Source organism: Balaenoptera musculus, chromosome 20 (assembly GCF_009873245.2).
Source record: "Balaenoptera musculus isolate JJ_BM4_2016_0621 chromosome 20, mBalMus1.pri.v3, whole genome shotgun sequence".
In the NCBI taxonomy this organism is placed as follows: domain Eukaryota; kingdom Metazoa; phylum Chordata; class Mammalia; order Artiodactyla; family Balaenopteridae; genus Balaenoptera; species Balaenoptera musculus.
This window is the reverse complement of record NC_045804.1, coordinates 8,452,908-8,469,566: the sequence shown is the minus strand read 5'-3', so window position 1 is coordinate 8,469,566 and position 16,659 is coordinate 8,452,908. Positions and strand designations below refer to the sequence as shown.

The 16,659-nt window shown below is 49.9% G+C and overlaps 1 protein-coding gene across 2 annotated transcripts in view; it reads right to left on the bottom strand.

Annotated features, from left to right (window-relative positions):
• The window catches only part of MGAT5B (alpha-1,6-mannosylglycoprotein 6-beta-N-acetylglucosaminyltransferase B), a 67,747-nt gene that overhangs the window by 8,609 nt on the left and 42,479 nt on the right, over positions 1-16,659 (bottom strand). Inside the window, exons 9-13 of one of the 2 annotated variants that reach the window (XM_036837108.1) lie at positions 14,746-14,877; positions 13,231-13,364; positions 8,786-8,916; positions 8,313-8,318; positions 821-976 (exon numbers count right to left, since the gene is read on the bottom strand). In XM_036837108.1, coding sequence (XP_036693003.1) covers positions 821-976; positions 8,313-8,318; positions 8,786-8,916; positions 13,231-13,364; positions 14,746-14,877 — 559 coding nt within the window. The remainder of the gene's footprint in view (positions 1-820; positions 977-8,312; positions 8,319-8,785; positions 8,917-13,230; positions 13,365-14,745; positions 14,878-16,659) is intronic. The other variant, XM_036837109.1, reaches the window with a different exon arrangement.

Sequence of the window (16,659 nt, the reverse complement as noted above, 5' to 3'; positions counted from 1 at the left end):
CAAGGGTTCCCAAGCTTAGAAGGCTTCAGGCCACTCCTACAGCTGACCTCAAAGGACCTTTAGTCATTCACCCAAAAAACATTCATTCAGTACCTGACTTGTACTAGGAGTGCTCATAGGGTTGGCCCCTGAAAGGTGATCAATAAGTGCTTCTGAATCTGGGGTTGCCATGTAGGGTTGTTCAGGTTGCTCACTGCACAAAGATACCCTCTCTCCACCCCGACACACACACACACACACACACACACACACACACACACACATCCAAGAGGCCTGAAGAAATAAGTTATGGTGAGAACAGGAGAGGACCTGGCAGCTGGCTAAAGACCCTCCAGCCTTAGCTGATGCTTCAGGGCCCAACAGCAGGATCACGCTCCAGGGACACAGCTCAGGGAATTCCAGAAGCAGTTCGTCAGAACTAGTGCCCCGAGGGAACTCCAGCCATTTGCCCCCAGCCTGCCCTTCCACCCTCTCAGTGGCTCTGAAAGCCAGGTCCAGGAGTCAGCTGGGCTGGACTGGTGTTAAGGGTGGGGTGGGGGCAGGTGGGCAGCCCAACTCATCTTCACCATCACTGAGCCCCACTCAGGTCCCTTTCACTGTGGGGCCTCCCCTGCCTGATGGGCATCCCCATCTCCGCCCCCAGCTCTGACCAGACCCTAAGAGGCCCAGACACGAGGCTCAGGGCAGCAGAGTGTGCTGCGCATGTCCACACGTAAAGGGGGCCACAAGTGATGGTGGCAGGCATGGCAGGCACGTATGGGCACCTCCTGGACATCTATGGCCGGGCTGGGGTGAGGATGGAGGACGGGGTGGGGCTCACTTTGGCCTTGCGCAGCAGCTGCTGGAACTCAGGCTGCGGCAAGAGGCCGTGGTTCTTCACGAAGGCCGGGACTTCGGGGGGCCGCTGGCTCTCGTAGTACACGGTGCCGTGGATCTCCATGTACTTGTTCAGGATGCTCAGGAACTTCTCCTTCCCCTGGAAGAGGAGGAGGAGGGGATGGGAGCCTTGCTCCAACCTCAGACGGCAGAGCCAGCTGAAGAGACACCCCTGGTCAGGAAGTCGGAAAACATGGGGCCAGTCTCAGGTTGGCCCCTAACCAGCTGTGTGACCCTGAGGAGGCCCCTGCCCTCTCTGGTCCTCAATTTCTTTATCTATGAGTTACAGAGGTTGGATTAGACCAGAGGCCTCCGGACTATTTTTAGCCATGGACCTGTTTTCTTTCCAAAGGTCTCCTATAGAGACCAACGTTTAATTGTATCCAGCTGGAGCTACTTGGCCTCCCCTGATTCCCTGATGACCTCCAAGGACCTCTGAGGAGGCATGGAGCATAGGTGAATAGATAACACCTCAGCGTCTGGGCACCCATCTGACCCTACGGCCAGGGCTCTGAGCTGGGAGCTGTGGTCAGTGTAGGACCTCAACAGGAATAAGCATGGGATCGGCTGCCGGGTTCTATTTTTTAGAGCTTTTCTGAGGCTTGCAGAAGAGAGGGAGGGGAAAGTAGCTTCGAGATCACGGAGAAGGGTGGGGCGTGGGGCTCTCTTCAGGAAGGATTAGTTCCCAACAGGCCAATGGGTCAGAGGAAAAGAACTCATGGTTCCCCACGTCCCGCCGGCCAGCATGAGATCAGACAACCAGGAGCTCCAACCCAGGTTTACTTTACAAACCACAGCTCTTGAAGAATATTATCAATGGACATCAGAATAATTGTTAACAATTCACATTTTGAAACTCAAACTGTATACATTTTTCACAAGGAGGCCTTCCACTTTGGGTAATGCAGATCAGCCCTGCCTCTGAGAACTAGGAAAAACGGGAAAATGTAAAAAACATCTATGAAGGCCCTGAAAAATCTAACAAAGAATGAAGAATTACAAGGCCAAGACCTGGGAGAAGGAGGAAAAGAGATTGCTGAGGCCAGTGTTGGGGTTGGTTTTCCTCCTGGGGGCACCTGCTGATTCCAGAGGCAGCATCTAGGCAGCTAAGTAGACCTGGGAGACAGAAGTCAGAGTTTGGGGCCTGCCAAAGATGGGGAGCCCTGACGGAAATCCACACTTTGTGTTGGAACTCTGAGGAGTTACATCCTGGAAGAAAGGGCAGGCCAGAACTAGAGCAGCTCTTGCAGGGGCTGAATCCTTTTAAAATTGTCTCAATCACTATCATTGGTTGAGGTGATCTGGGATTGCTAGGGCCCCAGCTGTAATCTAAGAATAAAAGTAAATCCTGGGGCTTCCCTGGCGGCGCAGTGGTTGGGAATATGCCTGCCAATGCAGGGGACACGGGTTCAAGCCCTGGTCTGGGAGGATCCCACATGCCGCAGAGCAACTAGACCCATGAGCCACAATTACTGAGCCTGCGCGTCTGGAGCCTGTGCTCCGCAACAAGAGAGGCCGCGATAGTGAGAGGCCCGCGCACCGTGATGAAGAGTGGCCCCCGCTCGCCACAACTAGAGAAAGCCCTCACACAGAAACGAAGACCCAACACAGCCATAAATAAAATAAATAATTAAAAAAAAAAAAAAGCTCTATGCAAAGGTCTTTAGGCGTTGCAGCCCACTTATTAAAAAAAAAAAAAAAAAAGTAAATCCTCTCTGGAAGAAGAGAGCATCATGTTTGACCTCAAATTATTTCTACAGTTTTTCATATTCACTTTCCAGAACTACCTAGAGGTAGTTTTTCTCAAAAATAAAAAAAAAGAAAAGAAAAGAAAAAGGAACCAATAAAATCCCAGTCAAAATCCCAGCAGGCTTTTTAAAATAGGAATTGACAAGCTAATTCTAAAACTCATTTGGAAATGCAAGGACCTAGAAGAGACAAAATAACTTTGAAAAAGAAGAAGAAATTGGGCAGACTTATATCACCTGATTTCAAGACTTATTATAAAGCTACAGTAATCAAGACAGTGTGATATTGGCATCAAGAGAGACAGATCAACAGAACAGAACAGACAGTCCAGAAATAGACCTACATATGTAGGGTCAATTGAATCCTGACAAAGATGCAAAGACATTTCAGTAGAGGAAGGATAATCTTTTCAACAAACAGTCATGGATCACTCTATATGCAAAAAAAAAAGGAAAGGGAAGGGAAAAAAGGACTTCAACCCATACTTCATATCATATATAAAAGTTAATTCAAAATGGATCACAGACTTAAATGTGAACCTAAAACTATAAAACTCATAGGAGAAAAATCTTTGTGACCTGGGGTTAGACAAAGATTTCTTGGATACACCAAAAGCACAATCCATAAAAGACAACACTGGACTTCATTAAAATTAAAAACTTTTGCTCTTTGAAAGATGCTGTTAAGAGAAAGACAAGCCACAGCCTGGGAGAAAAGTTTTTCAAAGCATCTATTTGTTAAAGAACCTATATCCAGAATATGTAAAGAACTCTAACCACTCAATAATAAGAAAATAAACAACCCAATCTTTTAAATGGGCAACATTTTTGAAGGTATTTCACCAAAAAAGATAAATGGAAGACAAATAAGCACGCAAAAACATCTTCAACATCCTTAGTCATTAGAGAATTACAAATTAAACCCACAATAAGATACTACCACACACCTGTTAAAATGGCTAAAATTAGAAAGACTGACCATGCAAAGTATTGATGAATTTGTAAAGGAATTGGAACTCTCATACATTGCTGGCAGGATTGTAAAATGGCAAAACCACTTTTCTTAAAACATTAAACATAGTTCTACAATATGACCCAGCCATCCACTCCTAGGTATTTACCCACAAGGAATGAAAGCATATGTGTGTACAAAGATTTGTACGTGAATGTTCATAACAGCTTTATTTGTAATAGCCAAATACTGGAAACAACCCAAATGTCCACTAACAGGTGAATGGATAAATAAAGTGTAGTCCATCCATGCAATGGAATACTACTCAGCAAATAAAAAGGAATGAACTATCGTTACATGCAACAGGATGAAGGAATCTCAAAATAATAATACTCAGTGAGAAAATCCGGACAAAAATGAGTATATACCATATGATTCCATTTATATAAAATTATATTAATAGAAAATGAAAACTAATCCATAGTGACAGAAAGCAGATCACTGGTTGCCTGGAGATGAGGAGGAGAGGAGAGATAGGAGGAAGAGATGCCAAAGGGAAGGAGGAAATTTCAGGGGTGGTGGATCTATTCTCTCTCATGAGTGTGGTGATGGTTTCACATAAGTCAAAAGCCATAAAATTATACACTTTAAACAAGTTTAGTGTATTGCATGTCAATCTTCCCCAATAAAGCTGTTAAAATAGATTTTTAAATTTAAAAATTTAAATACCTTGATTTTTTTAAAAAAATCATGTACATAAAGAGACAAGACTATATGATCAACACCCAAGAGAAACGACAATAAAAACAGATTCATACGAGATCTATATGCTGGAGTTACCAGGCACAGACTTTAAGATAAATATGCTGAATATAGTCTAGGAAATAGAAGATAAAATTTGAAATCAAATGGAAAAAAAAAACCACAGTGGCAGAAACTAAAGACTAAATGGATGGATTTAACAGCAGATTAAACACAGCTGAAGAGAAACTTCACTTACTGAAAGAACAAAAGAAAACATCCAGAATGAAGCATAGAGAAACTAAAGGATGGAAACTGCAGAAAAGAATGTTGGCGACAAGGGGATATAATGAAGATTTAATGTCTGTGTAAATGGAGTCCCAGAAGAACAGGAGAGAGATCGGGGCAGAAGAAACATTTAAAGAGAGAGTAGCTGAGAATTTTCTAAAATTAGTGAAAGATCAAACCACAGATCCAAAGAGATCTACAAACTCCATGTAGGATAAAAACAAAACAAATAAACAAGCAAAAAACCACACTGAGCCTTATCATAGTAAAACTTCTGAAAACCAAACGGAAGCCTTAAAAGCAGGCAAAGGAAAACACAAAAAAGAAATTACTTTTAAAAGGAACAATCAGACCTACACTGACTTCTCAACAGAAATGACAGAAGGCAGAGGACAAGCTAGAATTTGTACATAATGAATATATCCTCTGAGACAATTTTAGAAAATCAAAAACAGCAGTCCCAGACTAAGTTGGTTTCTTCTGGAGACAGACAATGATTCCAAATGGAATCTCAGAGATGTAAGAAGGAACACAGAACAATACAAAGGGTAAATGTGGGTAAATGTAAATGAATATTGACCTCGCAAAACAACAGTAGCAACAACAACAATAATAATAATTATGTATCGTGGGGTATAAAATATTTGGAGAGTATTAAAATACCATAAAACATATAAGTTGGGGCTGGATAGAAATAAAACATTTTAAAGTTCTTTTATAACCCAATGAAACGTAAAAGTATTGGCTTAGACTTTGATAAGTCAAAGGTGCGTGTTATAATCTTTAGGGTAGCCTAAGAGTATAAAAATAAAGAGTAAAAAAATATTAAGAAGATCAGAACCAAAAGAATATGAAAGTACAATTAGCTAAAGAAAGGTGGATTTTTAAAAATATATCAATGTAAAAAGATAAGAAATGAGCGGAAAAAGAACATGGAACAGGTAAAAAAAAAAAAAAACCAACTAATAAAATGGTAGATTCAAAGCCAAATAACATAAGTAATCACACCAAAATTTTAAAAGGACTACTTATTATAAAACTGAATTATGGCCCTAGAAAAAAATCAAATCAAGGACGTAAAGTGTTTAGAAAGTATCTCCAAAGCCCCCATTCAACTTCCTGAGCCCATCACCAGAGCAGCTATTATTAACAGTTTCTTGCGTGCCTTCCTCAGATTTTTTATGCATTATAAGCAGATGTACATTTTCTTTAAAACACACACATACATGCACAAATGGGTTCACGTTACATGCACTGTTGAGCAACTTTTTTTCACCTAATCATACACGTGTGTGTATTTATGTATGAAAACTTAAAGTTTTACAAAACAATAATTACTCTTAATACATATAAAGTCCTCTGATATCCTTTTATTCTATTGTTTCTATGTTATTCTGCTTCATTTAAAAGGCTAATCAAGACTCTCTGAGTTAAAAAAAGACAAATACTGCATGATCTCACTAATATGCAGAATTGAAAAGAGTCAAACTCATAGAAACAGTAGAATGGTGTGTCAAGGGCTGGGCGGTGGGGTGGGGTGGGACATATGGGTCAAAGGGGACAAACTTTCAGTTTTAAGATAAATAAATTCAGGGATTTAATGTCCAGCATGGTGATTATAGTTAATAAACCTATATTGTATACTTGAAATTTGCTAAGAGAGTCAATCTTAAATGTTCTCACCACACACGCATGATAACTGAGGTGGTGGATGTGTTCATTAGCTTGATGGTGGCACTCGTTTCGCAATATAAATGTTTATCAAGCCATCATGCTGTACACCTTAAATACATACAATTTCTCTTTGTCAATTATACCTCAGTAAACCTGAGGAGAAAAAAAAAAAAGAAAAACAACCAGAGCCAAGTTGCAGTTTGAAAAGTCCACCTTAGCTCCCCCAGAAGCACGTCTGATGTCTGGAACGTTTCCTCCAACAGCGAGGCTGGGTTTGCTGCGTCCGGACAAGCAGCCTCTCTCGCATCCCTCACTCCCGCTCCCTGGGACAGGCTCTCCTAAAACAGCGGCATCTAAGCCCTAGCCTCCGGCTCTGGGGACCCAGGATAAGACAAGCCTCCTCGGCACAGCATTCACCAAAACCCTCTCCCTGATCCCGGCTGCCGCTCCCCTAAGGATGTGACGACCCTCCTCCCTCCTCCGCTTCTCGCCACCTGGTCCCCTGAACTCTAGATGGCATTTGTCCCAGGATGCTGCTGTCATTCCTTTCTTCATCCGGCCACCTGTGCCTTCCTTGGGTCACAAAGACCAGAGCAAAGATGTCTTTTTTTGGAAGCAGCTGCTTTGAGGTCTCTTGCTGTACAGCGTTGCTCCTGGCTATCCCAGAAGCTCCTGAGCTAGAGATACAACTGTTCTCTTCCCGGTCCTCATAACCTCTCATTCTCTTGGGGCAGTTTCTTAACGGTATCTTCTGGTACAAGCAGACACCGTCTGTGCTCGCTCCCTTGCCCAGCACCCCGGGTATCCTGGCAGCCAGCTCGTTTGGCATCAAATGAGGATGACCCCTCGCCCCTCTCCCCACACCTGGCAGTGGGCACTGATGTCTCAGCCAGGGCTTGGACCCGTAGTCCAGCTTAATCCAGAGCTTCTCTCTGCCTCTATCCAAGGCGTCATAACTGGGGAGGCTATGTAGAGTCGGAGTTAAGTGTTCTGGCTCTTAGAGTTAGATGTGGGTTCGAATCCCAGCCCCACCACTTAACTAGCTTGTCACTCTAACCTCATAGTTGATGGTCAAGTGAGAAAATATATGCGAGCACCTGGCAATAGTAAGCTCTGGATGGACCAGTGTTAGCCATGGCTATGACCTCATAGGGTTGTTGTGGCACAGACCATGAGATGTCCCATAATATCGCTTTCCTCCCCCTTCCTCAGTCACAGAACTCCAGGGCTGAGCTGGGCACCTGGTTGCCGGGGGCACAGCCACTTCCAGCATCCCCTGAGACTGGGCATGGCCATGGGACCAAGACCTAGCCACAGGGCCATATGGGGAAGAGATGCGCATAAAACGGTCAGGAGATGTCCCTAAACCTGACCTTCCCCTGCCCCTTCTTCTTCCCCCTCCTCCTCCACCTCCCCCACCCCCTCCCAGCTGGAGGGCAGATGTAATGACTGTGCACTGTTTGTGGTCATCTTAAACGATGAGGCAAGACCAGGGTGGGAACTAAACAGGGCGGGTCAACCAGGGGAGAAGAGCCCCAGGTGTCAGGCCAGGACTGACACCTCCAGAGTTTGAAAACAGAAAAGAAGACATACTTCCATCTTGCCTCAATCACTATTATTCAGGGTTTCTCTGTGACAGCTGGACTTAATCCTAATCAACACAGCATGAGAATCATTAACTAAGATGGTCATGTGACAAGCTCGACATGGGGTACAGGGGCTGCTCAATGTTCCCCACGATCGGCATCTTTATTCTTAACCTTTAGCCTCATGCCGCCTGCCTTAGGTCAATAGCCCATCCTAGGAGCTGCCCTGCGCCACGCGCAGCTGGACCCTGACCTCCAGGGCCTGCCTCCCCTCAGAGGGCCCCGGGAAGAGCCTGAGACCCTGCTGTCCCCATCACCCTCCTCCCACCTAGGTCTGGTCCATCCACAGGAGCCACAAACCCCGGAAAGCCCACCTTGGGAGCACCCCCAGGGGAGACCCTATAGAGAGCAGAGGGGGGCAGGAGGCAAAGGGAACACGCGGCATACCTGGAGCTGCCTCGTTGCCAGGGGGGCAGAGAGAAAAGAGGAGAGAGAACAAGTCAGTGGCCGGGTGAGTGGGTACCCTCCCATGCTGGTGGTGCTTCTCGTGGGACCCCCGCCCTGAAGATGGGGTTCCAGTTCCTAGTCCTCTCCTGCTTCTCCACTGCCTCCCATCCCACAGAATCCCCGCGTCTAGCCTAAACCCCCTTTGCGGGGTTAGAGTGTCTGTTGATCCACCCGAGGGAGGGTGCAAGGTTAAGCCATTTGAATTTGTTGCAAAGCGTGGGAGCAGGGAGAGGGGTGAGGCATGAGCCCCCCGGCTGGTATTTCCAAAGGCAGTTAGAGGCCTCTTTTCTGACCCATTAGTGGGGGCTGTTTTCCACCGTCGCCCAGTGCTGGGGGCGGTGGATGGGAGCCGAATCCTGGGGCTGGGAGCCCCGGGGGGCCGAGGGCTGGTGCTTGCGGTCAGCGGGGCTCACCTTCCAGATACTCGCCTCCTTGCCGTACACCACGGCCATGTTGCTGGCCTTGCCGCCTTTGATGAGCCGCTTCTCCGTCTCGTTGAGCTCCTCGGACACGAAGCCCATGAAGGAGTTGTCCGGGGTGTGAGCTGCAGCCAGACCACGGGGTCAGGAAGAGGGTTACCAGACAGCCAAGGGCACGCCCTGGGTCTACCCGGCCCAGTCCCATCGGAGGGCTCCCTGTTTGGCACGGATGGGGAAGGGGGCTGGGAGGTAAGGGGTCCGGTTTGGGGCGGGGAGAGCATCCACCCATCAGTGCCCTGGCCCCCTCCCACGGCATCTCTTACCACCTCCCCAGCCCTCTCTCCACGCGGCTCTTTGCTCACAAGGCCCTGCTGAGAGGTCTTTCCTGACCCCAATCCCACTCTGTCTCCTTTCCCTGCGTTATTTTTTGTCCCAGCACTCACTGACCAGATGCGATAGTATATATTGATTTGGTTGTGTATCATCATCAGAATCTAAGCCCCATGAGAGCAAAAGCTCTGTCTGTGTCCCCGGCACACGGGAGCGCCCGGCCGGCTGGCTCACAAATGCATGGAACATCTTCCCTTTCACACCTTTCAGCTTCTGCCCTGCCCTTCCCTCTGCCTGGAGCGCCCACCATCCTTTTCTAGGATGAGAAAATCCTATTCCGCTCCAGGGTCCCACTCACATGTCACCTCCTCTCCTCCCAGAAGCCTTCTCTGGGGCCCACGTGCCCTCCCTTGTGGCCCCATCCACTGCGGTTAGGTCTCCGGCAAAGCGCGGATCGTACCCTGCCTCACCTCCCAGAACCGAGCACACCAGGGGCAAGGAATGCGTTTCAGCTAGGGCTCCAGTTCCTCGGCCATGCTGCAGGAATGTCACTGATTGGCTCTGTCTGCCGTGGCACAGGGTAGAGGTGTTGGCACAAGTGCCATCCATTTGCAAGTCACATGATCCCTCCCTTCCACGTAGAGAACCTTGAATAGAATGCTTATGGAACCCAATTAAACCTACTCTACCTTCCCAGGTGGGAGAGGCTGCGGGGAGTAGGTTGGTTACAGCCATACACCCTTGATTTCCCAGAACAGTCCCGATGCCAAATACCCTATTTCTTCGTTTCAGATGCACGTTTTTTCACATTTTAGCATGTCTGAAATTGGGATGCATACTTTAATCAAATGTGTAGATTTAACACAATATGTCTACCCATCCCTCTCAATACCCACAAAACTTATAATCAATATCTGGCGCACCTTAGAACAGGTGGTGGTTTTCTGTCGAAGTGCCCCAGAAAGCTCACGGATTCTTGAGTCTGAAAATCCGACCACTATAAAGACGGGCTGCAGAACAAAATGATCTCTCCTCTAGGGCTTCAGAGGCATAAGGGGGGGCCCTGGAGGCCTGGAGTTGTTTCTGTGATGGTCAGAGCTCAGGCAGCTCTCCTGTCTCAGGAGGCTCTGCCAGGCCAGGGAGAGGCCCCAGGAGGGTAGACCAGACCCTCCCTGACCCAGTTTGCCTGCCCAGCCCCACCCTGGCCTCTGTCCCTACCCTCTGGCTCTAGCTGGGGCTGCACCCAGGTCTCTCTCCCGTTCGCCATTTCCTCCCTATTCTCAGAGATGAAGAAAATCTCATTCCACCAACTCCACCAGAAGGGACAGGTTTAGAACAATTTGCTCAACTAGTGGGCGTGGGACAGCGAAGTATTGCAACCAACTGAAATAACAGGGACCATTAAGCAAAGAGCTCCTGGGGGCAGGGCGAGGCAGGGCGAGGCAGCCAGCCTCCCAGTTAGCTCTTCGGGGAAATCAACCAGCTATCAATAGCTGGGGAAAGAGGTCTGCTCATGAATTCCTTCCTGGACTTGGTATATCATTAAGACAGGCAAGTCTGTTTCTTGTTCTCTCTTTCTTTAATTGATTCAGTCAATTAACATTTTTCTGAGGACCTCGATAGGCTCCAGGGAAATAAAGATAAATCAGTCAGTGGCTCCTTTTTGAGTGATTCATACATAATCTATCAGTGGAAATAAATGTATAAGCAAATAACTCTATTTCAATATATGCTTTAACAGAATTAGGTTTAAGAGTTGTAAAAACATTCTGCCTGGAATAGATAAGGGGATCAGTGAAAGTGACAGTAAAAAGAAGAGACATTTGACATGGGGTTTTGGAGGATGAGTAGGAGTTTGCCGGGTTTGGAACTCTAGATCCAGTGGGTTTTACTCCAGGGCAACTCCTCATTTTCTCACTGTAGATTATCGCAGAGGGCTCTTAACCCATCTCCTGCTTCCCCGTCCTCTACCACTGTCCCTTTGGCCATCTGCAGTCTGTCAGAACAATGTATCTCAAAAAATTTGGGGGGGGAATTCCCTGGAGGTCCAGTGGTTAGGACTCCGTGCTTTCACTGCCGAGGGCCTGGGTTCAATCCCTGGTCAGGGAACTAAGATCCCCCAAGGCGCCCGGTGTGACCAAAAAAAAAAAAAAATTTCTCCATGATATTCCCTAGCTCAAGAACCTACAGTGAACCTCGAATTACTATATCCAATGTAAACTCAGGAGTCTTTGCTAAAAGACCCCACCCCTCTGCTCCCAGATCCTCGATGGTATTTTTTCTGCTCTGCTATCACATACGCTGTTTCCACAGCCTAGAGCATCACCACCACTCCCCACCCCCACTTCCTTTCCTTCCAGAAATCTCCTCAGGACCCATCCCACGCCAATCACTCTGCTGGGAGCACAACGCCACCAGATGACCCGTTAGGACAGTCACTCTTCTCTTGGAGAAGCCTCATACAACCTTGCAACGGGCTATGGGGAGGGAGTCTGGTCCCCACAGAGCCATGTGGCCTCAGACAGGACATTCCACCTTTCTGGGCCTCAGTTTCCTCATCTGGGCTCCAAGGAAACTTCCCACCTTCCCAACCTTCTGGGATCCAATCAAGCCGTTACTCATGTATTATTCAGAAATCTTGTCTGCCTCTAATACAGCCTAGAGCCTGAAGAGTAATAAAAAAGCAGTCCCTAAGCACCCAAAAGGGATGCATTCATTTGACAGGCTCAGCAGAGATCAGCTACTTTACTTACGAGCAAGTTCCTCGGGACCCTGCTTGGAACCAAGCTCACTCTTAATTTAGAGACAATCCTAACGAGGGCGCTTATCCGGCTTTCTGACCCACAGCCTTCAAAGAGCCGCCAATTAGACATCCAAGATGCTGCTGGATGCAGATAGCCTGACGACGATTAAAAGTGACAGCTGACAGTCTCCCAAGTAGGAGAAAAGGCGCCACACCAAACAGCGACAGGAGAAGGGACCACTCAGCAGGGGACGCGGCTCTGCACACCTCTGCCGGCCCTGCAGGGCAGGCCCCACACCAGAGAGATAGAGCATTGACCCTGAGTTGTCAAGAAAAGGTTAAATTATTTTCAGCACGCTGCATGTAAGAGGGGAGGTCAGTGTGTATATATTTTAAAGTCTCATTAAAAATCGCGAAAGCGGGCTTCCCTGGTGGCCCAGTGGTTAAGAATCTGCCTGCCAATGCAGGGCACACGGGTTCAAGCCCTGGTCCGGGAAGATCCCACATGCCGCGGAGCAACTAAGCCCGTGCGCCACAACTACTGAGCCTGCACTCTAGAGCCCGCGAGCCACAACTACTGAGCCCACGGGCCACAACTACTGAAGCCTGCTCGCCTAGAGCCCGTGCTCTGCAACAAGAGAAGCCACCGCAATGAGAAGCCCACACACGAGAGTAGCCCCCGCTCACCGCAACTAGAGAAAGCCCACGCACAGCAACGAAGACCCAAAGCAGCCAAAAATAAATAAATTAAATAAATTTTTTTAAAAATCGCAAAAGCTTAGCTCAAATGGCATCCCTTGCCCGAAGCCCGTCACCCACAGGGGCCCCAGCCACCCCACCTCCAGCCTTACTTCCCATCATCCCCAACGCTGGAGCCTCCCGGAGCATTTGCATTTCCAGAACCTTCCGTTCTTTCCATATCCATCTTCACTACGTCTGTTCCCTCTGCTTAGAAAGCCTCCCTATGCTGCCCCCTCGCCACTCACTGAAGTCTCCCTCCACGTTGGAATGTCTCTCTTTCTCAAAGGCCACGGAACCCTCTTTGTTCTGCAACCCTGTGCTGAGCCCGCTCTCGAGAACAAGAGAGCAACGTGTGCTCCAGGAGGACAAAGGCTGCATCCTCCGGGTGTTGGAAAGGTCACCACGCTTCCCCCCGCACCCAGGCTGCCCCCTCCCTACACACCACCGGAGGCTTCCTCTGTGGCTCACACATTTGCAGAGAGGGGATCGAGGCTTTCCCGTCCGAGGGGACACGCCAAGGGGGTGTGTTCCCCTCCCCGCACAGGCCCCAAAAGGAAGGAATGGTGGCCTCCTCCCGGGCCACCTCGGAGAGGCCCCCACCACCGCCCAGCGGCCGGACACTCACGGAACATGGTCATGAACTGCTTAGGGTTGAGGTTCCAGTAGCCCCAGTTTGTCCGGTAGCCGTGCAGCGTGGCGTACTCCTCGTGGTTGTACGCAGGTTCTGTCCCGAAGGTGTCGATGACCCGGATGCGGCACCTATCCACCCCCCCGGGATCAGGAACCAGGGTCACCAACCTCCCTGTGTCTCCCTGGGCTGGGATTGTGCCAGCCGTGGGCTCTGTAACCCGAAGGTGGCTGGTCAGGGTAGTGTGATGTGTGGTCAGGGCTTGGGCTCCAACACTAGCTGGCTGTGTGACCACAGGCAAGTGCTTTAACCTCTCTGGGTCAGCTTCCCCATCAGTCAAATGGGGATAACTGTCTCAGAGTCTTAGTGATACACCTGAACCAGGGACCACTAACTCAGATACTGTTAGTTTTTATAGCTGCCCCAAGGGAGCCTAGAAGGGGAGGCCCAGCCTGGAATGGGATCCCTCCCCACTGCCCCAGGGGTCACTTGTACGATTTCTACTTTCCTGGGCAGGGAGTCCACAGTCCCTCTGCCCAGGAGCCTGACACCCGCAGGATGTGCCTGGGTTATCTGGGCTGAGACGCAGAAGAGCAGGGCCCCAGGGGTACCAGCCACTGCCACGGGCCCATCGTGCCCATCGTGCCTCAAAGTCTCCTGCAAGTGTGGCCACTTCAGGTGGGCCTCCCAGGCGGTGGAGGCTCTGTCCCACCCTTTGGCCCATTGAGGCTGCTGTCAATGGGCCAAAGCCCAGAACCTCTCCCTCCATCTGGGCCACCCCGGAGTGGGCACCTGAAGAAAACCACTGAGACTCAGATGCCCCTACAAGGCGTTCCCTCGCCCAGAGTCCTTGCCGGTGACCCATAATTGTCCAGACTGCTGAGGTCGGCACTCCTCCCCCGGAAGAGGCGGGGATGGCAGGAAAAGGCCCCCAGTGCATGGAGAACATGCATTAATAATAAAAGTAATAACGCTGCCTGTCACTTTTTTTTTCCTAATAAAATCATGTGGGATAGTCAATGAGACTAGAGCAAACGTAATAAATAGCAGGGCTCTCTGTGCTAAATTAAACCCCTTACCCAGCTGGCTGCAGAGAGACAGAGCTATGGCATTGTCTTTCCTCCTGCCCTGGAGGGGGTGGGGTGGAGGAGGGAGTGGGGAGGGGGCTGCTGGGTCCCCACACACAGAGGTCACGCCCCGTTACCTGCCTTGTTCCCCTCCACCACTCCCTGCAATTCCTCTGCCCCCTCCATCTGGGTCAGCTCTGACCCTGCCCCCCAGCCTGTCCAGCAGCAGAGGGGCCTGGATCGCCTGGCTGTGGTTTATTAATCGTCATCTGAGTCAGCCTTAGTCAGGAGGCAGAGCTGTCAGAGAAGGAAGGCAGTGGGGGAGGGGGAGACTTCTCTTCACCGCGGAACCTGGGAAAGTGCAATCCCCCACCCTGGGGACCAGCCGGCAGCCAGACCCCGGGGGCTGCCATGGGCCATCACCACCGTCCCGCTGCCCTCTCACCGGTACTTCTTGAAGGAGAGTCCCATGTGCTGCTTCATCTGCTGCAGGCCGTGGTAGTCGGTGTAGATGAGGTCGAAAGGCAGGGGCATGGTGAGCGGGCAGTTCCCCCGGCCTGGCGGCACCCCTAAGTTACTGAGAGAAGAACCCTTCAGAGTCTGAGCCCTGAGAGGGACCCACAGACAGCAAAAACCCTCTTCCCAAACAGGCTTGCGTTGGGGGGGACCTGGAGCCCACCCTGGTTCCTATAGCCCAGAATAAGTGGCAGGGAGAACACTGTAAAGGAAAGTGAGGTCAGTGCATGAATCCTGGCAAACTCTTGGAGAGGAAGCAAACAGGGCAGCCATGTACGGTTGTATAGGTTTTTCACTGCACAAGAGACCCAACGAGGGGCAAATGGGACTGAGATCCAGCCCCAGCTAGCTTGCCAAGACTGTACCTGGCCTGGGTTACCTGCCAGAAGGAAGGAGCACCTTCTGTTAATTTGCACAAACTTGATCCCTGCAGGGCTGTGTCCACCCAGAGGGGGCACCTTTACCCAATGTTCACAAAGTGCCATAAACACCCGCCGAGGTCCTCAGCACAGCTTCAGCATTTGTTAGGAGCTGAAGGGTCCCCAAACCTGTGCCCCAGAAGATATAATCCCGCTCTGTTGACTGGCTCCTGGCCCACGGAGATGCCTAGCCCTGCCGCACTGGCAGACCCTGCCTGCTGGGTCACACTCGCAGGCTTTCATATGGGAACAGGGCTGCCACTGGTGACCCAGGGTGGACACTTTGGATCATCTCACTGGAGCCTGAAGGACATGTCCTCCCATCTGCCCAGTCCACCTCCCGGGAGGCAGGCCCAAAGCCCCCTGCCTGGCCCCCACAGTGCCAGCGTGAACTTTGTCCTGGATACCCCCGCCCACCATCCGGGAGCCTTTGCTAAGCCTGACTACACACCCCCTGCGGAGGTGATGAGGCTTTTAGATCAATGACTCAGTAAGTCTGTACTGAGCGGCTGAGCCAGGCAGGGAGTAGTGTCGGCCCCCAGGGAAGCCCCCCCAGCAGCTGCCCACCTCCCCCATTCCCGCCTCCCTTGGATTCGTGGTCCAGATGCTGGAAGGCATCCACGAGACCTCCCAGGGAGCCCCTTCAGGGATCCACATGGCAAAAGGCCACGGTTATCATCAGTTCCCTGGGTCGCATCTCCGGCTCCTTGAGACAATTCAAGCCACGTGGAAAAGGAGCACCTGGACGCCTCTGCACTATCTCGCTCACATTCAGCAAGACACCCTCAGAGGCTCGGTAAACACTGTCCCCTGAGCAAACTGCCCTAACGTGGCCTTTTCAGCGATGTTTATGATAACCTGATGACAAGGCCATGATGGAAAGATGTCAAGGGGAGCTTCGGGCGACGGGGATCAAGGCATCAGGGCTTGGCCTGTGGCCAGCAGAGAAGGGCATGCCCTCCCCCAGCCAGCGCACCCAGGCTCACTCAGCTTCCCCACGCTGGCTCCCCCAGTGGTAGAACCTTTGCTGCTAAGTGGGGAGAGAGGAGTGCAAAAATCTTATAACCATTTTCTCCCCATTTCTTATCTATAAACTTAAAAATGGCCAAGCACCCCCCCCCACCCCCGTCTCCACCCGTCCAACCCTCCAATGAGTCCCTCTTTCCAACCAGACGGCCACACAGGATTCTCAAACCCAGGGCTTCTAAGGCAGGGCATGCTTCTTCAGCTTTTTTTGCTGAATTACTCAGAAAGCAAAGGGGAATAAGCCCAGGACCCCAGGGGTCTGGAGCCATCACAGGAAACAGTTCCCACAACCTGGAGACTTCATGAAATATTTGGTGGTATTTTTAAGTGTCGAGCAGGTTTTACATCCTCCTCTGTAGGATCCCTGTTTTCTTTCCAGTGTGGCTGGACCCCAAAGT